The following is a 27,715-nucleotide window of genomic DNA, read 5'->3' on the forward strand; positions in this document are numbered from 1 at the left end:
AAAAGGGACCAAAAAATTCGTAGAGTGGGGGATCGAACCAGGGCCTTCGGAGTGCCGGACGAGCACGCTAATCACTCCGGAACGTCAGCTCGATGGTTTGGAATGAATAAAGGTGCGTCTAATTAATACGATGTTATCTTAGAAGGGTGCTTTAGAGACATGTACTGTGGTATATATTATTGCTTATGAGCATGGAAATTACAGTTGTCGCAGTTAAGCGAGTAGAAAAGCATGTTTCCGCTACATTTCCTCTTCGCTCGGCGCGCATGTAGCGCCATCAGGCGGCGCCCACTAAAATCACTTCCTCCTCCTAGCAGTGTACGCCACAGCCCCAACAGATAGCGCACGACGGCAGCGCCTCCCGCTGGTCTCGTTAGTGCGCAGTGGGGCCGTGTGGGGACGCAGGAATCACGCGGTGAGCGCCGAACAACGCAGCGAACATCCAAGGCGCGTTCGCCACGAACCTGGCGGTTTGCTGCCCGTTCGATTGGCGCAGAAGCTATTCTGGCGTTCGTTGCATCGGGTTTGTCGAGAACGATGTGGCGACTAACTACTACTGCAGCTTGAGTCCAGCGCGTTTCGGCAAGGCGCCTGGCAGCGCTTCTACGTTGTTTGCGCTCCTCGCGTCCGTTTCAACGTACGTAGCATCAGCAGCATCACGTTCACGCGGCGTCGAAGGCATTGACCGTGAGCGGAAAATCCTGTAAGGTTAAATAAATAAAAAGGAGTACCAAGTTGGCCTGGGTAGGGAATCCAAAACGCATTACGCTATCGCGTCATACCCTCCAGGCAGGGCCCGTCTGCACCCAAAAGACTGGACTTTCGAGACTGTACTCCAAGAGGACCTAGTATGGACTACGACAGAAAACGGACACTGCAAAACACAAGCTATGAATACTGAAGAATGCTTACTATATGTGCAATCATTTACTTGTATATATTTGAAACCGTTGCCACCAACCCTCCACCGCAGATATTAAAGCTAAGAAAGAAATCGCCAATTGAACCAGAAGACAAGACAAGTGCAATGTGGCCCTGCACGTAGACTCTAAGTCTGCGTCTGCAGGAATGTCATTCTAGTAGTAGCTGTACTATTTAGGACCCTGAAAGACGAGCTGGCTCAGTCCGCTTGACGACAGGATAACAAAGGCCCTTTAAACAATTTTCTTACCAGCTTATACCAGAGTTCCTCCTTAACATGCGGCAGCATGCAAAGACAGGTGCACTACCAGGCGCTCGATAACACTGCCTGTTATGGGGCCACAGGATTCATTCACCCTCTTCGCATTTAATATGACCATGTTCTTTTAGCGGATCGTTTAAGCCGTTTCCAGTCTGCCCAACTATTCCTTTGAGCATATTAGGGGAGGCGAATACGTTAACCTTTGAGCACTGTGCACGAAGTTGTTTTTCTTGCCTTTTCTCACACCTCTTCCGGTTGCCTTCCTCCTTAATCACTTACAGGTGAGCCTTCTGGACAGGAGGGGGGCCGAAAAAGTATCACTAATATCCACGCGGCGCCAATCTCCTTTAGTCAGTGCGACACGTTATGGGCGTGCGGCACAACTACTAGCTGTTCTTGTCCTCTTCAGACTACCATATTCCTTCTTCTGCCTTTCCTTTCGTTTTCCTCTCCATGACTCCTCCCGTCTTGGGTAGCATTTTTCTCATTCCTGAGCGATGACTCAGCAACAGACGGGTACCACGGGGATGGGTACAACAGGGCGTGACGGACGCCCATGTGTTCGCGAAAGGTGTTTCTATACAATTGCCACAAGCCTTTTTAATACCATTGCGCAGGCAGAGACTGACGACGATTCTTTTCACACCGTCCTACAAATGTTCGCCTTGAGCATTTGAAGTGCATTTTGGAAAATGAGGCTACGCACAGAAATCTCCCTCTAAGGCATTTATATTTTTCCCGTTCAAAATTTAATTGTCTCCAACAGCATTCAACATACGGCGACCCTTATTTAAGATAAAATTTTCATTAGATTGATTTACAACTCCCATCAGCTTTTTCTGTTGGCCGGAGAGACATTCATGAAAAACGAATGAACGCTTCTCACACGTCAAACTGGGTATTTTCTCACTGAGTGACATTCGCCTAATATAATGTAATTTTTCTATTGGCTTTTCCATTTCAAAGCCAATGTCACTTTTGAATATTGGAACTGACTTCGCAGTAGTGACACCTGATACGACGATGCAAGTGCTGAGCCAGCCCTCTAGTAAAGGGTGCTGACTATTAAAAGATTATATTCAGGATAGCCATTAATTCGCGCAGGAAGAAAGGTGTACTAATATATGACACCCAACAAAAGCAGCATCGCTGGTATCATAGGCAAGGCAAGGATCAACTGGCGGCCGCCAAGCCAAAAAAAAAAAAGAAAGCGAGTATTCCGCCAGCATGAGGACACGCCCGAAGAGCACACGTCACAACAGCATGCTTAAAAACACCGCACAAAAACATCACAGTGACGAAACAGCACAGGGAAAAACGGGAGAGCGATAAAAGAGCGAGGGAAAAACAGCATGGCGACAAAACAGCACGCCTGCCAAAATGGCACCGCGTTAAAATAGCACAGCGACAAAACAGCATGACGGGAGAAGAGCGCAGAAAAAAACACCACAGCGAATTAGGGTGCAGCACTCCTAGTGGAATGAACTGTCACAGCCATAACCGCAAACGGTAAATCACAAAACATGCAGCAGCGACATTTGAAGTTAGCGAGTGGCCGTTTTGCTGGTTCATTAAGAAACAAGACTCTTTCATTCATAGAGGAACAACGTTGTTTGAACGGTGCATATGGCAGAACTAGTGATTGTTTATCATCATCATCATCAGCAGCAGCAGCAGCCTGACTGCACCCACTGCGGGGCAAGGACCTCTCCCATGTATCTCCAATTCACCCTGTCCTTTGCCAGTTGCGCCTTCCCTTTATCTAAAAAACTTATTGATCCCATCCGTCCACCTAACCTTCTGCCGCCCACTGCTATGCTTGCCTTTTGGTGTAATTCATTCTGTTACCTTCATAGACCAGCGGTTATCTTGCCTTCGCATCACATGCCCTGCCCAAGCCCATTCCTTCCTCTTGATTTTGACTAGGATGTAATAACTCCGCTTTTTTTCCCCTCTATGAGTGGTTATGTATACGCAGTGGTTTGAAATTCCCTGCATATGTTCTACAACTTTGCTTCAATGCATTCCCACCTGTGTTTGTTAGATTAGGTTAGGTATTTCTTTTAAGCTAACAGAATGAATCCTGAGCAAAGGGGTCAGATTTCTCGAACATTGATGTTTTTAAAAAATTGGCTTCTCCTCACACAACAACTTTGCATCACGCTGGGTAAACACCAAACAACCTGAAAATCTTGACTCGGGCAATCCTGCCTTCGTTAAAATAAAGCATATCATACTGGATATTTTCAATGTTTGAAGGCCCTGTAGCTCGTTCCAAACAAAATTGTTGAAGATTCAATTGCCAAAAATATCTTACAACTTCCGAACTAACAGGCCCCTTTCTATGCAAAGCAGACACGCACCGTTCAGACGCAGCACGCCGTCGGTTGGAAGACTTTCCCTGAAACGCGATATTTACACCAGTGAGCGCAAGGAAACTTCGAAATCCGCACACTTTTATGAATAGCATGACCAGTCTAATAAGCCTCTAGAAGAAGCCTGGAAGAGCGCCGTCGGTTTAGAGATTTTTTGTTCACACTAGGGTTATTTCTAGGACGCTTCAGCACCAGATTACATGACGCCCCAAGTGAGTTAGTCTCGTTAGCACGAGAAGGCCACGCAGCTGTTTTCGTACGAACGTGTTTCGTCTACTTAGCATAAGTGCGTGCTACAAATGTATTTTACCAGGGAAAATTGGGGATTGGCCAACAGGCTCAACTAAACTCTTCCTAAGTTCTGCGGCTGAGCCAGCAACTGTACCTACTAATTCGTTGTAACAGCCCTGGCTCAGCTGAAATTAGCTGCGGAATTGTTTTAGCATCTCTGCGGTGTGGTGTACTGGTGGACGGGTGCATTTGAAAAAAAAAAACATTCCGAGAAATTGCAGGTGCAAGATACCGCATGAGCATCGGTAATGAAGGACCACAGTGTGTTTCATGGAGCCTATAGTTAGGCATGTTCGGTGCTCACTCCTGTTGCGAGATTTCTCCCGATTACATTGGCCTAGAGTTAGGTATCCAAATTTTCTCATCCTTGCTATAGCATGCACAAATTTTATGAAAGCTCTGCCTTCTTGGTATTTTTTAATATACAGTTCAGCCCACTTATAACAAACCTGATAGTCGCGCGAATATCGTTCTTTCTATCCGAGGATCGCATTAAGCGGACTTCGCATGTTACAACCAAAAGTGCAAAAGTCAGACAGTGCAGGTCTTTTATGCGCGCCTTATTCAAACTAGACCCTATTACGTCGCTTTCCAAGCACACCAGCGCCGTCACAAGATCCTCGCTAATATCCTTCCTGCCAACGAGCTGCGTTAGGAACGTAATATAACTAATTACGACACATGCGCTCACAGTAGCAGGTGTTAGATCGATCCCCTCGTTATCGTTGTCATCAAATTCCTGGCAGTGTGAAAGTCCCCCTACTTCGCGTAATATTGTTTTCTTCAGGGAATGACTTTCTAATGTCGACGTCATTATGCACACCAACGAAGTAATCCCTCCAGGTGACAGGTCGGGTCAGCTGCGCATCGACGACGCTTTGCCACGAATGCGCTTGCATCCTATAACGGAGGTGTTAGTCAGCGTCCGTCATCGTTCCTCAGTTTATATACGCTGGCTTCCAAAAAGCAATTGTACATGCTTTCCTCTGTTAGTTCAATCCACAGGGTCTCATCACTCCGTGGCAAAGAACAGAAAATTTCGTACTGGGACGTCGCGGCACCTGGTCGGTGAATTGCTATCTAAGCTTTAGCACAGTTCTGACTGTAAATTTAAATAGGACCTGTGTTATTGTTAACAGGTCTTTCTAAATTACTACAAAGTAGTTTTAATTCACCAGGTTTTGTACATTGCACTTGTTGAGGTGAACTAAACTTCCGGCACCAAACGAGATCCGCCTATCTGACGTTCTCGAGGCAGGAGACCTTTCTTGTGCCTTCATCAAGCGGCTTGAACAATATTGTTCAGATCTATCCTGGTGAACTGAGCTCTTTTTCGTCAGGGACACATCATCCGAAGTCTACTCCGACCTGCAAAATTCACCATAACAAGAAGAGGTTTTCTTTGCAACAAAATATAATCTAAGTTTTGTACTGTTCGCAATGCATAATGCGTGATGAAAGTTGGGCGGGTTGGTATATATTCATGATTCGCAACAGAGCAGAAAACAAGGAAAGAAGGGAGATTAATTTTCTTTTCTGTGCTTGTTTGCTGCGCCGTTGTGAATCGTGAATGCATGCCCTCAATGTCGCTTCAACTAGACCGCTACCTGTATTCGCGATTAATATTCCATTTTCAGAGCATTTCACCACTGACAGCGATTTTCCCCAAGACCCAACTCTGGGCAGTGGAGCGCGCCAATGGGATCGCCGTCAGCTACGGTTTGACGGCCATCTAGCGGGACCTAAACCTCATCTTACCACTTTATGCCAGCGATTAATTGTTTTCTAATTCAATCCTCGTGCTACAAGAGAGATTCTGGAAAAATGACGCAATACATAGTGCGCGCAAAATAGAATTCTATTTTTTCTGAGGGGCATTCGCCTGACTTGAACACTTTTTCCTTGTGCCCGTCAAACGACAAACCCTTTGTAGTTTGTAATTAACAGTGAATCGTAATACAGGCATCCGTAGTAATAGAATTTTGTAACGCTTTTTTATCAACGAGGTTTATTGCCTCTGGGGATACATGGGCGAAGGTGTGATTATAATACTTAGCGCTACTACTGTAAAACAGGCTTATTCAGCAAAGGAATCAATACTTGAAGTAACAGAATGTCTGTACGAATGTGGGACAAAGCAACGTTAGACAGTATTGGCTATTGCACGTAAAAAAAATACAACCTGCTCAAGAGCCAAAACTAAATATCGTGTTCTCCTTGAGCATTGGTTTTAAACGCTTAGTTACTCATGACCCCACTCTCAGTGCTCTTTTGATGGACATCTTTGTCCGTCGCCCACAGTCTTTTGTCGCTTTAGTAGGACGATAAGGCGGCGTACGCTATCGAGACACAAGGAGAGGCATGGCAACAGCAAATAATAGACAAGAAATGAGGTTAATTTATGAGTAGGTGAAAACAGAGCCAAGACGTTGAAAGCAGCGAAAGCATAGAAAATATTTCATGTTGACCTCAGTCAAGCGTAGACCATTGGCGACCAAGGAAGACTTGCCATTTGAAGCACACTGCTTTGCGAATGTGTATGCTCAGCTGTAAGCTGGAGCAAGGGTACAATGCTTCTACCGTTGCCCTCAGAGCGCATCAAACATCTGTACTTTGGGTGGCCGCTCCTAGAAACTGGTATACACTGGGCTCTTCGATGCCACAGCGAAAGCAAGATTGCTGTCAGAACAAAAGCGGCATTTTTTTCCAAGCACTTCGTAAGTGTTTTTGATGAAGACTAAACCGACAAACTTATACCGGTGAGATTTTATGTGCTATACCGTACATAGGCTGTTAACGCGTTATGCGCAATCATTAAACATGGCCACTGTACTATGGAATGGTAATTTTGTGTGATTTGATTTATTGAAGCCTTCGAGGCCAGGACAAACTCAGCGACGTAAGTGAATGTCGGGGTATGTTTGTATATTATATTAAAATCTGTGCGCACTGACAAACTTTCATCTAGGAAGGTTCCTTTGATTTGATTTTAAAGCATTCTTGCAGCCATCCATTGTTTCCCCAGACGATATATTTGGCTCAAAAATAAAACCGTACAATTTCTCGAGAGAGAGCAATTATAGTTTTTTTGGACATCCATGTTAATTGTGAGGCAAAAGTGAAATATTGTAAGCTCCTGTCATGAATGTACTGATGGGAACAGGCTAATCTTCCAATTCACAGCGAAATCTTTCCTTTAAAGGTTTTCTTTTATTCGCATCGAATAGTTACGAATGTCATCAGAACTAAGGAAGTGGTTGTTGGAGAGGTATAGGAGAAACCTTTGTCCTGCAATTGACGTATTAAGGCTGTTGATTACGATGATGAGCAGAAACCTTTCCGCGTAAAGAGAGAGTATCTGCGGGTATTTTGATTACTATGCTGCAATCTCATGGTATGCGAAAAATTGCATCCGTCAGTTCCCCGCTGAAAACAACGCGCGCCTCCAAAATTTCTTTAAGCAATGGGGTTCTGGCTTCCAGAAACGTTCATGACGTCTTGTCGCTAGATAATACCAGCATGCTCTAATAGTTGTCGTTCTATAAAAGTGACTGTGAATCTCCTTTGCCACTGTTTTTTGCTGTCGCAGTTTTTAGACCATGTCTTCCGAGCCTGTCTATGATATTATTTGTCGTGTGCGCTCAGTTTGCTTCTCTAGGTAAACCATCCTTTTTGACGCCATGACAAACTGTGACGCTCGCACGCATTCCGCCAAAACAAATTTGAAAAGAGATTCTTTTTATCAGAAACAATGATCAACAAACTCTATACGCAGTAATGCCGACCGTTTCTTTTGAAGGGGTCTGGGACCCGAACCTGTACAGCGGTCTCTCTGGGAGTACTGGAAACACGTGTTCAAGCGGAAAAAATTGGCTTCGGTACTCGCATCTATCTTTTTCTGGCATTATAATTATGAACTGAGAAAGCAATAAGCAGCAAAACATATCGCATGATAGAGGCTGCCAATTTAAATTTTTAACTTCTCCAAAGTTTATGAGCTGTATTTTCCAAGCACCGTTCACTATTAATAGTGTGATTTTAGAAGCTTTTAAAAAGGAGACCGCGAAAAGAGATGACCAAAAAACAGGAACATGTATACCGCTGTGAAAGAGGGCCAGCCACGGCGATTTCTCGCGAGTGCTGATTTTGATTGGCTTCACCGCACAGCTCACGAGCACGCTGGCAAGAACTTTTCTTTTATGGCATTAGCTTCAGGGAAAGATCGCCGCCACCTTAAAACCGGAAGTTGTTCTACTCTCTGGTTTGAGGCCTCTTGGCCCCGGTGGAACCAGCGGGGTCATGACACTGTCAAGCGCACCATGCGCACTGACGAACGGTTTCAACCCTGCAACCATGTTGCGGCAGCGGCAATTGAAGTGGACATGAAACAAGAAAAAATGGCAGCGGCTTAAATTGGCTAACCCTGTAATTCAGCGAAAAGCAAGCATGCTTGCTATGCCCGCAGGCTCGTCCATGGCAGCTCCGCTACACGCTCGCGACCGCCGTTCTATATACCCCCAAACGACCAAGTGGCATTGACATGGCATCACATGGTCTCACGACACCCCCATCGGATGTCATCACGTGACTTCGCATCACCTTGTCGGATGTTCTTAAGGTCAAAGTTCAACCCAAAATTCACCAATGTCAAAGGCCAGAGGTGAACGGTCAGATGCTATGGTCCCGTGAAGAGGGAACCACTCCCATCGACGGCGTCTAAGCAGACGTCGAGCTCAAATCAATAAAGTTGTTTCTCTCTCTCTCTCTCAAAGGTCAACTAAAGGTCATGGGTCAAGGGTTTGGCACCATAACTATACCACATATGGTCATACATGGTCAACGTGGTTGGACTGAAGGTCGTTGAAGGTCATTTTCTGGCCTACGCGACGGCTGATTTAGCTAGCGTAGTAAGCTTTTCGCTTCAAAGGCAGAAAGCACTCACGATGCACCGTGTGCAGCGAGGGTGTTGGAGACAAGAGGAACTGCACTTTTCAGCACAGAATCGGTATCGAAGTGCTTTGCACCGTTAAATGTTGACACATTCAGCGTGAAATAGCCAGTAGGGCGCCTTGGTTGGTCGTTATACCCGGTAGTTGCAAATTATATCTTGGCAAAAACGAGATATAAAATACTTGGGCTTCTCAAGGAACTTAAGGGGAGGGGCTTTTCCTTTTTTTACATCCATTGTTTTTTTTTATAAGCCGTTTCATTCCAGTCAGGTTTGACTGTAGTACGCTTGACTATAGCAGCTCTTAATGCTTTGCGTCGTCCTGGTATCCAGTGCGTCTGTACAATAACTTTTCGCCTCTTATAACGGCATCTTCGTTGTTCAACGCGGCCATCTTGGGATCACGTAGTTAGACCAATCAGAATAATTGAGTAAAGTCACTTGATATGCGAACAGGGACACCTCTGTGATTACAGCATGCTTGCTATGACGGCACGGCCCAGGGTGATATGACTTGCGTGGGTTACGTGGGTGGCGCTGGTCCCGATAGCTGGCATGCATTTCTATCTGGGTGCTTTTTAGCACTTAATGTTTTCCTTGATTAGGAAACGCGCACCTCATTTTCGACGCGTGGTCGCATTTTTTGATCTCTAGAGCAGCGCAGACGGACCGGGGAGCCCAGATGCGAGATGCAACAACAAACCGGCGAGTACTGTCACACAACGGAGAAATCAGGATGAAGGTGACACAATATCATACGGCAGATGTCTTTAATGTCAGACCTTACCATCTGCACCATCTCGTGATAGCCCCGCAATTTGCGTTTTCCTTGCCTTAAGCGCAGCATACTGCACGTAACAATTGATTTGTTACACCGGCAGCCTTGGGACCAAGCTAGAAGGGCGCACGAGCCGCGGCAACTCATTGTCGCGTTCCCGCCATGAGCAAGCTGCAACGTTCTGCCAGAAAGCGCGAGGCCGCAAACGCTGAAAAAACGCGGAAAACCAGTTCATTGAATAGCGCGCTTTCAACGCGGCTTTCGTGCACATGCGAAAAAACTGGGGTTCGAATCCACGCTGTGAAGGTGGTTGGACAGTGAAGCTATGCTGTTAGCATTCAGGTTAGAGCCTGGCGTTTTTTGCTTAAGACAACGAAACGAAAGCGAAACCCGGGTTCGAACCCGGGAATTACTGATCCGGAGTTCCGGGTTCGAACCCGACCGTGGCGGCTGCGTTTTTATGGCTGAAAAACGCTAAGGCGCCCGTGTGCTGTGCGATGTCAGTGCACGTTAAAGATCCCCAGGTGCTCGAAATTATTCCTAAGGCCGCCACTACGGCATCTCTTTCTTCCTTTCTTCTTTCACTCCCTCCTTTATTCCTTCCCTTACGGTGCGGTTCAGGTCTCCAACGATATATGAGATAGATACTGCACCATTTCCTTTGCCCGAAAAACCGATTATTATTATTATTATTATTATTATTATTATTATTATTATTATTATTATTATTATTATTATTATTATTATTATTATTATTATTATTATTATTATTATTATTATTATTATTATTATTATTATGTTTAGCGCAAAACAGAGGCGGCGAGGAGGAAGGTGCATCGCATTGTTTGCAGACGCAGTTATCATATATTATGCGGATTGCACATTACTCGAAGGCGTCGAATGACGTCAACCCCTTTCGAAGCGCCTGCAAACTTAATGTTTGTTTTTGAGGAAAACAAATGGGGCAGTATCCGTCTCATATCTGGGCGGACACCTGAACCTCGCCGTAAGAGGAGGAATGGAGGAGGAATCGAATGAAGAAAAAAGAAAGAGGTGCCGTAGTCGAGGACTCCGGCAATAATTTCGACCCCTTGGGGATGTTTAACGTGCAGTGACATCGCACAGCACACGGGCGCATTTTCCGTTGGGTTCAAATCCAGGTACTCCGGCTCAGTAATCGAGCGCCTTAACCACTGAGTCACCGCGGCGGGTAGCAATCACGCAGGTATTGCGTATTCCTGGTGTAGCATAGCCCTAAGTAGAGATACTGAAAGATATCTAGAACGGCTGCTTAGCTACACATAGCCCTCTCTCAGCAATTCAGCAAAGCAATTCTAGCAAGCAAGGGTGTAACTCAGGGAGACACAATCATACTAATGCTGATCACCGAATATTTACTGGATGTATTCAGAGGCTTGAATTGGGAAGAGTTTTGGAAAAGCGTTTATGGAGAATACCTAAGTAATCTGCGGCTCGCTGAAGACATTTGCTTGCTAGGTCACTCAGGAGATTAACTGCAAAGCATGACCAATCAGCTAGACAGGCAGAGCCCAACGGTAACTCTAAAAATTAATATGCATAAAACTGTAGTAATGTTCAAAAGTCTCGGAAAGAAACGGCAGTTAACAGTTGCTAGCGAAGTGCTGGAAGTGTTAATGGAATACGTCTACTTAGTGCAGGTAGTGACCGCAGATCCGGATCACGAGAGCGAAGTAACTAGAACAATAATAATAGGGTGGAGCGTATTTGTCAAGTTCTCTCAGGTCATTATTGGCATTTTGCCAATATCCCTCAATAGAAAAGCTATAACAGCTGAATTTAAAAGACTATTCATGTATGGGGTAAAAACGTGCTGGGCAATGAAAAGGGCTCAACTAAGGTAAAGACAACGGAGTGAGCTGTTGAAAGCATAATTATAACTGAAACGTTAAGCGACAGGAAGAGGGTTGAATCATAATTAGCCTGATTACGCCCATTGCGGGGCAAAGGACTCTTCCATGTCTGTCCAATTAACCCTGTACTTTGCCAGCTGCGCCCACTGTATGCCAGCAAACTTCTTAATATCCTCCGCGGGATAATGATATCCTAGTCGAAATCAAGAGGAAGAAATAGGTTTAGGCAGGGCATGTATTGCGAAGGCAAGACAACTGCTGGTCCTTAAGTTTGACGGAGTCGATTCCAAGTGAAGGCAAGCGTAGCAAGGGGGCGGAAAAAACTAAGGTGGGCCGTTGAGATTAAACGGTTTGCGCGGATAGGATGGCAGCGGCCTACTCAAGACACGGCTAATTGCAGAGATATGAGAGACGCCTTTGCCCTGCAGTGGGCGTAGCCAGGCTGATGGTAGTAATGATGATATATGGCTCTGGTGAGTGCTGCAGAGGAAAAACCGTGCACTAAGACAAGGCCACTGAGCCTTGGGCAATGTAAGGCTCGATACAACCGCGCGCGCTTGGAGAGGATAGATGCCGGACAATTCAATTGCAGTGTTTGGTTTTGAGGCATTCAGAGGTTTTACGCATCACTACCTTATATCGTTATCATGTCATTGCCATAAATTCAGGAGTAATCAAACTGTGGACTTACATTGTTTAAACATGCCGGTAATTTAGCAAATGTGTGCACGACTACCAGCTTATAAGTAGTTTCTTCGTTTTATTTTTTTTTTGCACTTGAGAAATACTTCGCCATGTTTGCTAAATCTATATAGTTGGATAGTGTACACAATCAGTACTTTGTTTTTGAAGCGATTTTAGAACTGCAGATTTAATACATAAACAACATTTTGGGCGAGTTGGTTACCTACATTCATTATTACAGCGCAAGGACGGCACAGAACAAGAAGGGGACACAACAGCGCTGACTGTCAACTAAGTTTTATTCGAGACCAGTAGGGTTTTTTATACCACCTGGTGATCAAAACAAGAAAAAACATACAAGAATAGCTGTAGGCATGCGCAAGGGTACAAGAACGGCGGTTATCCGGCACGTGTTAGATGTTTAAATTCAACTTGTTGGTTAGCTTTTTTGCTTGGCTCTTAATTTTCGACATTTTTACATCATTGCGTTTGTCAAACACAGCAAGGACGCTGTCTATTGCTTTTGACATGTACACATCTCTGGTTAAAACAACAAAACCTCCATCCTTGTCTGCACGAAGAAGAGACAGCGAGTTATCTTTCAACCAATTAACTGTTTTGAACAGGGGAAGCTTCCTGCCTGCCTGTCTGTACTTTGCTAAAACGTCGACACCTTCAGAGATGCAACGGTCTGCTTCGGTCTTCTCCGCGCGTCGGGAAACTTGTTTTACCATAGCCAAGAGCTCCGGTCTCGATGCTTTTGGCTCGACCGCAAACTTGGGCCCCCGGCCAAAGACTTGCCTGATGTTGTCGGGAAGGGAGATGCAGGGAGTGCAGCGCAGAAGATGACAGCGAGGATAAATGTGAACCGATGTACAGGCAATGCAGTGTCATAGGGAAACACCGAGACACACTAACAAGAGAAATAATAGAAGCTGCTATGATTATAAGACTGCAGGACTAGTGCATAAGCGCACCATCCGTGGCATTGTCCCAGAAAGAGATGAAATATCTAGAATGTGAAATCTAACACGTGCCGGATAACCGCCGTTATTGTACCCTTGCGCATGCCTACAGCTATTCTTGTATGTTTTTTCCTGTTTTGATCACCAGGTGGTATAAAAAACCCTACTGGTCACGAATAAAACTTAGTTGACAGTCAGCGCTGTTGTGTCCCCTTCTTGTTCTGTGCCGTCCTTGCGCTGTAATAATGAATGTAGGTAACCAACTCGCCCAAAATGTTGTATTATGGACCTTTATTTCTAGTACAAAGGGCTCTTTTACATGTGTTCCTGATCTCTTTCAAGTGATACCAGTAGTCGCCGCGGCGGCTTGCCGAGCACGTTCACTCGGGTTTTGCGTTCGCAAGAGAATCCTGCCACCTGATGTATCGGCCTTATTTGGCGGCGTACAACCTTCAGCTAGCCATGAGAGAAGACTCTGCAAGATTCTCAGGTCTGAATGGCTTCAGCAAGTGCGAGCAAGTCTGAATGGCTTCAGCAAGTGCGAGCGCACAAGGAGCGCTTGAAGGTTTTGGTACAGTTCCATGCTGGGCCAGAACATTCGAATGCACAGTGGCCCATTTATCACGGTCCATTGACCGCACCACCGAGTTCCTTTGGCAACAGACCCTCCCAGCGCTTCGTGCACTTCTTCCTAAGAGGACTCCAGTTACCGGGCAACGAATCCACGTCATGGAGGGCATCTCCCTTCCCGACAACATCAGGCAAGTCCTTGGCCGGGGGCCCAAGTTTGCGGTCGAGCCAAAAGCATCGAGAGCGGAGCTCTTGGCTATGGTAAAACAAGTTTCCCGACGCGCGGAGAAGACCGAAGCAGACCGTTGCATCTCTGAAGGTGTCGACGTTTTAGCAAAGCACAGACAGGCAGGCAGGAAGCTTCCCCTGTTCAAAACAGTTAATTGGTTAAAAGATAACTCGCTGTCTCTTCTTCCTGCAGACAAGGATGGAGGTTTTGTTGTTTTAACCCGAGATGTGTACATGTCAAAAGCAATAGACAGCGTCCTTGCTGTGTTTGACAAACGCAATGATGTAAAAATGTCGAAAATTAAGAGCCAAGCAAAAAAGCTTACCAACAAGTTGAATTTAAACAAGTTGTCGAGTATGATTGAGAACTGCCACAAGAGCAGCCTTGAGATTTTTTTCGCTGCAAAGACCCATAAACCCAACTGGCCGTTTCGTGCAATAGTTTCAGAAGCAGGGACATGGCAGAAGCACGTCCCAAGATACTTGCAACAGAAACTCAACGTTTTAACGATCGATGACCCTTTTAGAATAAGAAATTCTGACGAAGTAATCACCTTCCTAAAAGGATGGGATCACGATAAAAAGCTGCAGGTATTTTCAGTCGACGTAAAAGACTTATATTACACAATTCCCCAGGCGGAAATCTTGTCAGCTGTAAATAAGCACATCGAAAAGCATGGTGTTACAGCCTTCCAAAACGAGTGCGGAATTTCCGCCGATGCCTTCCTAGAATTGTTATCGTTTTATCTTTGTTCGACTTTTGTAGAATGGAATGGGGATATGTACATTCAGAAGGACGGGATATGTATTGGTTCGTGCCTAGCCCCGGTTCTTAGGGATATGTTTTTGGCCTTGCGTGACAAAACACTGCAAGATCGTTTGGAAGGGTTCTGTGTGTGCCGCATTTTCAGATTTGTTGACGATTACCTTGTGTTAGTACAGAATGACAACCTCAGTTTTGAGCAGCAGTTCTTAAATATTCATTCAGTATTCACAGAGTGTCTTAAACCACTGGTTTTAACACATGAAACCCCACTTAATGATTCTATCAGGTTCTTAGATCTCGCCCTTCATTTCACTCTGTCCCATGTGTGTTGGTCGTACGAGCCTCGGGCAAAAAAACCCATCCTGCCATATGCATCAGCCCATTCGAAACTTGTAAAAAGGGCCATTATTCATTGTGTTTTTAATAATGTTTTAAAGAAGTGTTTCCAGCATAGTATGGAACTAAGCTTTGCGAAACAAGTTGATCGCCTTACGATGGCTGGTTATCCGTCCGATGTACTAGTGTCAGTGGCAGTAAAGCAGCTAAAAAACCCGAGACCTCGCCACACTAGCGAACCGGTCAGGCAAAGGGAAAAAAGAAAGGTTGTTGTTTTGCCTTATCTCCATCAGGTGTCGCACAACCTCCGAAAAATTTGAAGTAGGGCAGGCGTTGACGTAGTATTTTCAGCGCCGGAAAAGCTTTCCAGCTTGTGCAAAAAAGTTCACTGCACGACTAACGAAACGCGCAGGTGTAAAGTTAAGCACGGGGATCATTTTGTCCTTTGTGAAGAAGGTGTGGTGTATTCACTGCCCATGTCCTGTGGGAAAAAATATATCGGGCAGACTGGGCGCTGTCTCAACAAAAGGCTAAAAGAGCACAGTGACAATGTCGCACGTGTGGCTACTTCAGGCCACGTAGCCAAACATTGCAGGGACTGCAGCGCAGAAGATGACAGCGAGGATAAATGTGAACCGATGTACAGGCAATGCAGTGTCACAGGGAAACACCGAGACACACTAACAAGAAAAATAATAGAAGCTGCTATGATTATAAGACTGCAGGACGAGTGCATAAGCGCACCATCCGTGGCATTGTCCCAGAAAGAGATGAAATATCTAGAATGTGAAATCTAACACGTGCCGGATAACCGCCGTTCTTGTACCCTTGCGCATGCCTACAGCTATTCTTGTATGTTTTTTCCTGTTTTGATCACCAGGTGGTATAAAAAACCCTACTGGTCTCGAATAAAACTTAGTTGACAGTCAGCGCTGTTGTATCCCCTTCTTGTTCTGTGCCGTCCTTGCGCTGTAATAATGAATGGAGATTTAACTCTTGTTTAAATACTTTTTGCAAAAGGTTTTTCTGCCGCACACGACTTTCCCTTCAACTCCCATTTTCCAGCGGATGCCGCAACTGTTTATTGCAAATGCATAGTTTTTTCCAATCTCATCATATCGGAAGTACCAAATTTTGCATTAAACCGAGCACTCGTCCGCGAAAGGATGACCCGTGCATTTAGCACCAGAGAGGTCACGTGACCAAGCACAGACCGTTGGAGGGCAGTAGGACTTTTTTATAGGAACATTTCAATTCAGCGAGTATATTTATTCCACGAGTGACGTCCGTACATCGCTCCGAGCAATTTCGACCGTCGGCATGCGATACGAATGGTTCGCAAGCAGCGCATTCGAGAGTGGCCAGCAGCCACAAAGCCATTCTTCCCGCAAGGCGAACACAAAGTGGTGCGCCCCTCCAGTGACGGTCGTAAAGAAAGAACGCTGGCTAGAAATAAAAAAAAGCAAATAAAATTTCGAGGCACTTTTTTTCACCACTCATTTCTTTTATCGCACAGCGGGATTCGCTAATATTGGCGCCCAGCAACTCGTCGACAAATTTCTTCATTTGTGCTGAAACCAACTAAAATTACCAGAGTTAGCGTGCGCCTGCACAAGCAGCAAACGAAGACCGAGAACTCAAAGTAAAAACAACAATTGTTACGAAGGCACTAATCCGGAGGCTCAGAGTCTAGAAAAATTGTCTCTTGCCGACTGTATGCGTCCGAGACAATATAATATGATGATGATAATGATGGTGTTGATGATTATGATGATGATGATGACGGTATATCCGAGAAGCACGAGCAACCCGTGCCGCCACACTGCCCGCTCATTATCGTCTTCTGCGTAGCACGAATCCATGCATTAAGCATTATCTCATTTTATCCTGCCGACCTTCCTCTCGTTCATTATACGTTTGTTGTCATAGTTTTTCGCAACTCAACTTTTGCTTTCATACATTCGCTTGTTAGTTTATCTCTAGCGGGATTTGTACAAATATTATAACAATATTATTTCACTGTATTTGCATTGTGACTTGTACTGTAGCAGTAATGCTATTTCGGCCGCTCTATCTGTTTGCCATGCCTCGTGCTAGCGTGGCATGAAGAAGAAGTGGAAGAAGAATCTGCAACTGAGCGTACCAGTCGAAAATGTCGACGCTGCAGAATGTGAAGAAACGGCGGACGGGACATTCAAAGTATCTCACTTCACATGTCACTGGCAAGCACGGTGAGGTGTCGGCGTCCGACGCTTCCGCGGTCGCCGAGGACGAGCCCAGGAGGGGAGAAATCGTTTCGAGCAGCGCCGAAGCCACCGGCCGCCATCAAAATAGCCGAGGCGCTTGCACTGCCGACCTACCGCTTTCCGAACCCATCTCGCCTAATGCTGTTCCTGAGTCACAGTCACCTGACGACGTCACCGCTTTGCCCAAGTCCTCCTCCTCGCCAGTGATGTCCGCGTCGCAAGAGCATGAGGACGTCTCCGCGGTCTCCAAGTCCGTCTCGCCAGCTGATGTTCTGGGTTCACCGGCGCCTTACAACGTCACCGCTGTCTCCATGTCCGCATCACCGGCAGTTGCGTCCCCGTCACAACAGTCTGACGACATCGCCGACGTTCCCAAGCCAGTCTCAATAATACGCGCGCCCTCCTTTAGTCAGCTTGACGATGTCCCTTCGGTCGCACAGCCCACATTGCCGGCGCACCATATATCACTGGTATGTACCAATTTATACAGGACACTTGTATACACACCATATGCACATTTTACGTAAAGCAAAACCTCAAACCCTTGCTTAGGGCACGCGCATGCTACAAACATTTTCGCTAGAGTGTGCGTACAGGTGAGCCTAGCCATTAACGTTTTAGAACGCGAGTATCCAGTTTCAAACTGGCAGTATTGTTAGGTAAAGTTGCCACATGCGGCCTTAAGAATGTTATTGAACTTCCTTCTCGGTATAAAAGAAACATTAATCATGCATTAACTACATGAGTTGACGTGTGGTTGGTGTCTTCTCAGCTGAGCTGAGAATTGGTCTCACGTGTGCAGCTTCACACCAGACCTCTTTTCTGCTTGCCTTAAACAATCGGATTTGTAGTATTTTATATCGTTGTTATGACAGAGACCTTTTTTTCGCGAGTACATTAAAACAGGCGGCGAAACAAAACACCCTTGGCATCACTGATGCATCTCAGCTGACTTGTTTGCTTGACGCCGCTCAGGCGCATTCATAGGGTCTAAGTAATATGCTTTGAAACCTTGTGAAATCGGCACGGAATATTACTTATAGGGTGCAACCAACCGGGATATGTATTTTCTGTGACAAAAGTGGCATGCCATTCATCTCAGAAAATGAAAAAAACGCCGACGGGTATAAGCTCTCGTGGACTGAAATTTGACGGATTTTAAGAGCGATTTTCATTGCTAAACGTAGATCGTAGTCAGTTGTGTTCAAAATAGCCTGTCGAAAAAGGTACCAGCACGGCGCTACTAATTACATGCATACACATATGTATATGCATAGGACTGTAATTCGTTTGAACTGCTATACTCTGGAAAGTTTTAGTCCACGGCGCTACTAATTACATGCATACACATATGTATATGCATAGGACTGTAATTCGTTTGAACTGCTATACTCTGGAAAGTTTTAGCACGCTAAGGTCATCAAATTCATTTGCATTCCGCCAGGTGATGCCGGAGCCCATCGAACCCGATGAGTACCCTCGGGTGCCTCGCATGCACCGAAACTCCCGTGCATCCCTTTCCTCCGTAGGAAGGAGGAGATTCAGCTTGTTCACGGACTTCACTGACCTGCCCAGCGGTTTCACAACCGTCCTCGCCCAGTCGACGTACATGGTGAGGAGGTCTTTAATCTATATATAATAATGGCAATAATGTGCACCTTGACAGGCCCTGTGTACCGTAAAAGCAGTAAATAAATCTCCATGTAACTGTGGTGAGATATAAAAGCAGTTAAAATCTGAATTTGTTTTGCTACTGGCTTTGAAGGGCAAGATTGAAGGTCGAAGGAACCATACCGCCTAACCTCATTATAACGAAAGGGTTGATAAATAACTAATGGATATAACGAAGAAGTGACGATTCTCCTTGGAAGCTCGGTCAACATCTGCTATAACGAAGCTACGGTTATTACACAGTAATCGGTGGGTTCCTTCAACTTCGTTATAACGAGGTTCAATCTATCTCATTCACGCCCTTTCGACGCTGCTTCCCCAATCCACCATACCACTCAATTCCTTGCAGCAGAACGTTTGTAGAAGGAGAAGAATAGGAATAAGCGTGTTTTCAATCAAATAATCAATATCTAAAATCAAATCAGTAAATCCATTCGGACTGTGCAGTAGGACTCTAGTTTGTCCAAGTTGATGCATTTGAATTTCAATATGTGTAAACGCGAAAAAACAAAGGCTGACACGCGGAGAGCGGCACACACTACGGCTTTTGTCAACTGGTTACTATGACAGGAGCATGCACGCATACTGCACACACCTCAAGATAATTACAGTCAAAAGAGAGCACACGTGACGCTCATTCTAAAGCTCGTATATCAGAGGCGACACCCAATGATGTCACTACTCCGTCCAAAACGGTGACACTGCGGTACCACTTATTACCTAAAACTAATTTTACTATTAAGGAATGCTTGCGGAATTGGCTTCGCATGCTAGTATAATTCATCAGGGCTTAAACGTTCAACAATTATTATGGATCTACGCAGCACTAAACTCAAAGCGTGACATCTGTTCTACCCTGATCTTTTCGGATACGCAATATGCTACTGTGAAGTTCAGCATAGGCATCAAGGCGCGACGCTTGTGGTGCCACGCTGGGGTGCATCATGGAAACGAATCATTACTGCCCTGCAGAAGTAGGTCTAGCGCCTTCCAACCGACTGCAGTAATATACCTTTGTTCTCTCCCGGAATATGACTTATGTGAATATCTGTGGCACTCAAGTACTGTACCGTTTACGTTGTTACGGATATGCCGTGTTTCAGTAGCTTAATTGTAGTTGTGTCGGCGCTAAGGTATCGTGATTAGGTGCAATCGCTACGATATCTGTTTCAGATCTTGCAGAAGTATACTTAAAACAAGGCTTTCTTGGCGTGCAACGGAAAACTATTGTGGCAGTGCAGCAAGGTTTTTCTATTACGGCGAGCCGCTCGACAATCCGCCAAGTGCACAACAGATCATAGAACGCTGAATAGAAGCAGACAGGCACTAAGCAAAAACGAAGGCTATCTTTGAGAAAAGCTGTTTACCTGTCAAATAAACTTGGCAGTGCCCACACCCGCACGCACCCTAGACAACGGTCTGAACCGAAAACGGTCGCAGCTACGGACTGCTGTTATCATTGGGTAGAAATACAGTAAGGAAGGTTATAGTTGAGAAAAGTGTTGAGCAAGTCAGGGAATTTCTTCTGATTGTACGGAAATAGTCTCATCCTGAGAATCAAGGAGTAACCCTCCCCATTCCCGAAACAAATACCCTCAGCCCGCGCCCCAGCGACCGTTATTAAAGAACAGTTCGAGTCAACAATCATAACAGCATTACGTGCAACTATTGCTTTCCAACTGCACATCTTCCTTGCTTCGCACTAAAGATAGCACAGTCAAAGCCGTTGAGCGGAGCAAACCACGCATATACGCCACAGGTATACCCATATTTATCATTTTTCTGACCGCAATCGAGCGGTTCAGTGTCTGTGAGAAAAGTGGTACTGTGGTATTTTCTGCCCTGGCATCACACGAAAGACCGTTTTGTTGAGCAGAATACGGTCAGATTTTCAGGTTTTTTACTTTCCCGATAATGATCCGAAAAATACCTATCCGAAGTTCTCTTGACACAAAAGCAGTTGCGGGTTCGCTCTGTATGCGTTATTTAGTTGTTTTTTTTCTTTTGCAGGATGAGGCACGAGGAACCAGCCGTCTCGCACAAAGCTTGCAACGAATGGAAACCAAGGCAACTGTATTTCTCTGCTGCCTTTTTCTCATAGTTCTGTGCATAGTCATAGCGCTGCTGCAATCAAAGAAAGGGAGAGGGGAAGGCGGACGTCTGTGCGCGTCGCAGGACTGCAGAGCACACAGGATGCACTTCCAGTCCGTTCTTGACAAAAGCGTGGACCCGTGCGAAGATTTTGGCGCGTTCGTTTGCCCACACCATGAGCAATATGCAAAAGAACCATTCTCCGTGGACGCAGCTACGACGACGCTTCCGTCTATGTACCAGCGCTGGCTTGACGGACTTAAGGAGCTAATAGAAGACGGAGCAAACCTTTTGGGAGCGGGTAGGAAAGCTGCCGCAATGTACAATGGCTGCATGACTCAAGACCGATCGACCATTGACAGCGTGACGCATTTCATGGAGATGCTCGGACTACGATGGCTCGAACCGCGTGAGCCGGAGACAAGCGCATTTGGTGTTCTTCTGGACATCGCATACAACTGGCAGGCGCCGCTGTGGTTCCGGGTTGCCGTATTGCCTCCGACCACTTTCCATCCAGTTCTTAGAGTGCTCATCAGCCGCAACCCTCAGATGGCAGAGTGGCAAGCACAACTACAGGCAATCAATGGCACTGAAGAGTACCGCAAACGCTGGAGCGAAACGAAGGACGTTCGCGCCAACGACAGTGTCATCTCTCGTCATCTCAAGACTAGAATGAACATCTTCGGCATGTTTTTGAACACGGACCTATCCGGAACACACGTTCCAAGTCATTTTTCGCTTGCAGATGCCTCTAACCACGCCAATTTCGCCAGTAACATGACACCATTGCTTAACCAGCACATTAAATCTAACCGGAACTTTTCTCCCCAAGACATGATCATCTTCGAAGAAGCGCGTCTCCTGGAAGCTAGCAACGCGGCTTTCGCCAGGTATGACAACAGCGAGTTGCTGCAGCATATATGCTGGCTCTTCAGGGATGTGTACGGCCCAATAGCCGACCCGTCTCGGTCACCGTCGCACAGCGTTGGCCCTAACACAAAGACGCGACTTCGATACTGCTCCTTTGTGGTGGAAGCCAGCTACCAATTGTTGGTCAACGCACTCTTTGCTGTCTCGCGCCTGACACCCGACGAACGCGAATCCATCGAAGGTTTGCTCAGGTCAGTGCAGCAAGCAGCAGTGCAGCTGATGAGAGACGCGGATTGGCTGGAGTGGCGAAGCCAGAACATAGCCATTGCAAAGCTTGAAGGCATCCAGACTCTGGTTTGGCCTCGCAATGAGCTCTTGACCGACGGCGGACTCTTCAAAATTTACCGCTTTTGCCCTGACAGGGCCACCTCCCTCAGCGCATACTGGGTGCCGACAAGAGATGCCATCAGAAAGTACATCGCGCGGGGCCCTCAAGAATGCGCGGAGCTCCTCGGCGCGCCTGGCAGCTACGCCGAGCCATTATTCAGTTACTCACACGTGATGAATGCAGTGCACGTCTCCATGGCAGCCTTGTCGAGAACTTTGTTCTATGGGTCCGGGACCCAGGCAATGCTTTACGGAGGCCTCGGTTACCAATACGCAAGAGAGATTGTACGAGCTCTGGACTGCACAGGGGTTCAAGTTGACGCGTACGGCAGCGTTACGCACCGATGGCTTTCGAGAGCTTGTGCTGCCGAGTATTCTAAGCGCGTGACGTGCCTGGGTGCGGTGAATCTCTTTCTAGAGACGCCTGCTCTTGAGGTGGCGTACACGGCGTACCTCAAGGCCACTGCTAAGCAAGTCGAGGGAGAGCCCAAGCTTTTCATGAAGATGAGCGAGGCTCAAGTTTTCTTCATAACCATGTGTCTCGGAATGTGCCATTTGCAACACGGACAGTCCGCAAGAGCCTGCAACAAGGCCGTAATGGGCTTCCGCCCCTTTGCTGAGGCGTTCCATTGTGACGCAGGGTCTAATATGAGCGTACTGCAGAAATGTGGATTTTTCCAGTAGAATTCGCCGGAGAAGTTGCACATTAAGGTTTTTTGTTTGTTAGCTTGGTTTCGTGTTCATGATCAGTCTTAGACAATATGCAGTGAGCAGCCAGCATTTCCTGGATTCTGCGGCGAAATTCATGGCGGAGGAATTTTCACAGACATCTGTTTTCGTCTAGGTGACAGCTTTTAGTTGTCCTACAAAGAATAACCCTAACGTGAAAAATTTCTAATCTCAGTCGTAGTGCATGCATCCTTGTTTCAACATGTTCGATTAAACATAACCGCAGCTTTGGTGCAGACATTAGGCATTTCTTGGATTCATTTGTTTATGGAGCGAATTTTTCGCTTCTTTTTGTGGCGTTTCCTTCCTCCTCTAACACTCATTATATGTAATCAGCGTCAGGACGCATTTTGCTTTAGATGTATTTTACTCTACTTCTACACTGAAGTGCCTTTGTAATGAAGGACATTCTAGATCGCTGTATGGACTGTCGCTTAGAATTTAGCTGTTCGAGGAACTAACCGCTCTTGGAAGCTCGAGCGCTGTCTCTGTGCATGTTTTGATATCGGTCTTCATTGTTATAACTGCGCTATATGAACAAATGGGGTATAGCAGTGTGCCTTTTGTATAGTGTACCATGTTCCTGTGCAAGAAAAGATCGCCACGGTGGCGCCGGAAGGCAACTAGGAGTCTAGAAAAGACTTGTACCGAAGAAACTCATTTTGATGAGAGTACCTTCAACACGTGCTCACCTTGTTCAGTACTGACAAAATACGCGTCATTTTAACGCACCCTCATGTATCGCATTCGCAAAGCGGAACACATCATCTTAAAAAGGTTCGTTGCTTTTATCTGTTGTTGTTCTTGCCATTCCTTCCCTCCCTCACTCTAATGCCTCACCGCACAATGATTACTGCCATAAATGAAGAAAAAGTGCTGTTGTTTGTTTACTCTAGGAAACGATTACAATTTGCTGTAATTGCGCTACTTTCCACATGCGATCTAATCGACTTTAACCTTTGTAAGAAAAAATAGTTTCGCACATGTCGGTGTAACATGCAAAACTACTCCATTTAAAAATCAATCTTGAGTTCGGTGCGCACATAAAAATAGATTATTTCATTGATTTTGTTATCACTCTGCATTAGAATGTCTGAATGACAGTGTTTCAGGAAGGATATTCTCTTTACTATGATATTCCCCGCAAAACTCTACCGTTAAATATCCTCCTGCTGGATTCATAGAACGCGAGGGGACCCTTATGGGTACATGCGATTAGGCGGAGTTGGAACCAGTCACCTAATCAATTCGTTGATCGACGGCCTACTTATGTGACCAGTTACTTTCATCTTTTCCATTTTTTCTAGCTTTGTCTTAATAAATATGTGCATTCCTGCTCTTCTGAGTCATTGCTTGACTTGTTCCATGTAAACAATGCAATTTCTCGTAGCTGAGACACCAGAATTTGTCAACAAAAAAGAAGCAGCCAGAAAGGAGAGAACGCTTGTATATTATAACAACGATTGGTGTAAGGAGTCGGCAATGGATTAGAAGTAGTCTCACAGTCTTATAATTTCCAACAGGCTTACACTACTGATGTGAACCGGTTTCCCGAAAACTAATCTGATTTCAATATGTAATTTTTTTGAAAACTTGGTGGGTGCAGTTTAAATGGTTGATCAGTTTTACAATATACACGTGTACCTCATGGCCAGAGCGCACACCCTTCTCACTGGCCAATAATAATAATAATTGGTTTTAGGGGAAAGGAAATGGCGCAGTATCTGTCTCATATATCGTTGGACACCTGAACCGCGCCGTAAGGGAAGGGTAAAGGAGGGAGTGAAAGAAGAAAGGAAGAGAGAGGTGCCGTAGTGGAGGGCTCCGGAATAATTTCGACCACCTGGGGATCTTTAACGTGCACTGACATCGCACAGCACACGGGCGCCTTAGCGTTTTTCCTCCATAAAAACGCAGCCGCCGCGGTCGGGTCACTGGCCACTACGGGCGCCTCCTCGTTAATAACAACGGCCGTGGCCGCGCCGGCAAGTTTGTATTGAGTGGAAGGCGCTGAATTTTGAAGAAAGGAACTCTTCGAATGGCTCATTAGAGTTATGGTCGTGGATGCAGTTGTCCCAGCGATAACACTCTAATTTCGATAGTTTACAGTACGCAGGCGCCCTGTACCACCCTACCACCCTGCACCACTCTACGTAGAGTTGTGGGGCTAGTCCACTGCAACCATAGACCCCGCCCCGGCGGATAGATTTCACAAAGGCAAACAGCAGAAATGAATCGACAGGCCTATCCATGTGCCGTGAGATCATCTTCTGGCTCGCTCACGCTCGAAGAGACTTCGTCTGATCCAACAGACAAAAAAAGGTAACTTAATCCAAAGGACTCCAGGTCTGAGGAAGGCAGACTACTGTTTCTTTCTCTTATGTATCATAATCCGTAAAACTCCGGATCACCCTTTAAAGTAACAAAATTTCGAGTAACCAGTGTACCTCAACCTTTCAACCCGATCTCAGTTTGCAACTTACTTTCGTCTTGTATAACATTAACTGCAATCTGAAATCATTGCTGCGTCTCCAGTGGCAAAGCCGCCCCCCGGAACGGTTTGTAGTTGCTTGTCCCAGTTCGACGCGGATTCGGTCGAACCTAGCTCCAACAGCTGTATATGTCAGAATGTATACCTGCCTTATTCAATGTAAAAATCTGCCTTCTAACTTAAACGAAGTGCCGTGGTAAATGGTGTTCATTAAAAATTTCGTGCATTCTTTCATTGGTAAGCAGTCGTATCGTGATATAAATGTCCAAGTATCGGTATTGCGCAACCTTTTGCATTATTTCTTAAAATTTCAGGCAGCCTACTAACAGCAATGTTATACATTTCTTAAATATTTTTGTTTCCTTTAGACTTGAACAAATGCAACTGATATGTTTGGTTGGTGTGTTTTTCCTCACGCGGAACACTAAAGCAGTGCGAGAAAGAATCAACAGGGCGTTGTATTTGACTTGTACAATGCTTTTTCTATATACTCCTGACTTTGTAAATGCGCTTGAAAAGAGCAAATTTGCTAATTTTGTCGTTAAATTTGGTAATATATTTATCCGTTACCGCAAAATGATCAACGTAAACAGTGTTCTGTATGTTGAGCGTTTGCTGTTTAAGCTGTTTTCTTCAATGTAACTTTAGTGCGGTTCTTCTTCTTGAGACTAAAGTAATGCCCATGATATTTGAACATTGTCAGTCCACTTGGTGCTCCTGCGTAGCTCTGTAGTGCAATAGCGACAGGTATTTTCTAGCTAGCACAATCGGACGTTAAAACGCTGCTTCTGCAATGACTGAACAATGCCTTGTTACGAATACACAATGTGTCCGCCCCTGCTGCAGTGCCAGGAGCACTTTCGTGGAAAATTTGCTGGTACTTCCGGAGACTACTGAACCAAGAAGCTGTCCATACTTTTACCGTACGTCTAAAAACCACACAGGGCCAGAAAGCGGTACCGCATGTTTACATGAGTGCTCCTTGTGGCCTGTGCAAACGCAATGTGTTGTCTATTTCCCATATGAGACGTCGGCTCATGCGAACAACGGCGTCAAGAACTCTACTCAGTTAACTTCGCCGAAATTCAAAAAGGTCATCGTGTGTCTAACGTGTCCTGCACGTCCCGCACATTGAATGCCTTACATTAAATTCTATTTTCTAAAACTTATCAGCGAGATACATTACTGTTCTATCTAAAGCACCTGTCATGCGCGTTTCCTTCATTTTTTATGTTTGAAGCATACGACAAATGTGTAGTGGGCTTCACTTTCTACTTAATAATAATAGTGGGCAAAATGCGCGCCACGTGTCTAACCTTTCCATCACGTGTTGGTTATTCCTATACTGAAACGTTGCATTTAAACCGCTCGTATGGAATTGTGTGGAGTCCATATAATACGAAAACATACAGAGAAATTTATATCTCGTCTGTACGAAGTCTATAAGTATTCCACGTAATTTCCATGCGACTTCCATGCACTATGATGTCATATCGAGTCCATAAGTTCCCTACGCGCTTCCCTTATAGGTCATGCCGACTGCAGATGCTCCCTACTGACCACATTAGATCTTCCGGAAACGTATGGAATTATGACCTCGTCATATAGAAATTTTTACTAGTGTTCAGCATAAAATTATTTGCTCAGAAACACGTACCAGAGCACTAGGTGTCTTCTTTTTTTAAACACCGCTTATTTGCGTCCTTGAAGCGTAAGACTGGTCTCAAATTAGTTGTGCCTTCTAGGCGGCATTGTATCAACTTATTGCCCCGCAAGAAATTTCGTGAGGTCATTAGAAGAACGAAGGCAGCTGTTGCCTATATGATAAAAACACGGCCTTGCCCTAGGCTAGCCGTGAAGAGGAATGAGATTTAGACTACTTTTCACCTCAACGAATCAGCAGGAACAGAGTCAAGGGAAAAATCTTGGCTTGAAGGTATGTAAGAGAAAACAGCCACCAACATAAGACGGTTTCCTGAAATTTGTTAAGGAAGTCCATCATTGTTGGTGCGGACGTGATCAAAAATCGATTTCCTCTGGGAAAGGGGATAATGAGAATTTTCATTGCAGTGCAACACATTGAAATTGTGCGGAATGATGGTTTAAAGCCTCCTTAGTATGGCTATCACAGGGCAGGTGAAAATGTGCGAATTAACATAATGTCGAATTATCTCGTGGGAAAAAACAAGATAGAAGTATCTCACATCAAAAACC

General features: G+C 45.5%; 1 protein-coding gene across 1 annotated transcript; it reads left to right on the forward strand.

Moving 5' to 3' along the window:
- The first annotated feature begins 17,168 nt into the window (after window positions 1-17,168).
- LOC144097850 (neprilysin-2-like) lies at window positions 17,169-22,965 on the forward strand. Its single transcript, XM_077630463.1, has 3 exons — window positions 17,169-17,732; window positions 18,707-18,874; window positions 20,944-22,965. Exons 1-3 carry the CDS (start codon window positions 17,169-17,171, stop codon window positions 22,963-22,965), a joined length of 2,754 nt encoding a protein of 917 aa, XP_077486589.1.
- Window positions 22,966-27,715: the final 4,750 nt, after the last annotated feature.

Source organism: Amblyomma americanum, chromosome 7, assembly GCF_052857255.1.
Source record: "Amblyomma americanum isolate KBUSLIRL-KWMA chromosome 7, ASM5285725v1, whole genome shotgun sequence".
NCBI classification, from domain to species: Eukaryota; Metazoa; Arthropoda; class Arachnida; order Ixodida; family Ixodidae; genus Amblyomma; species Amblyomma americanum.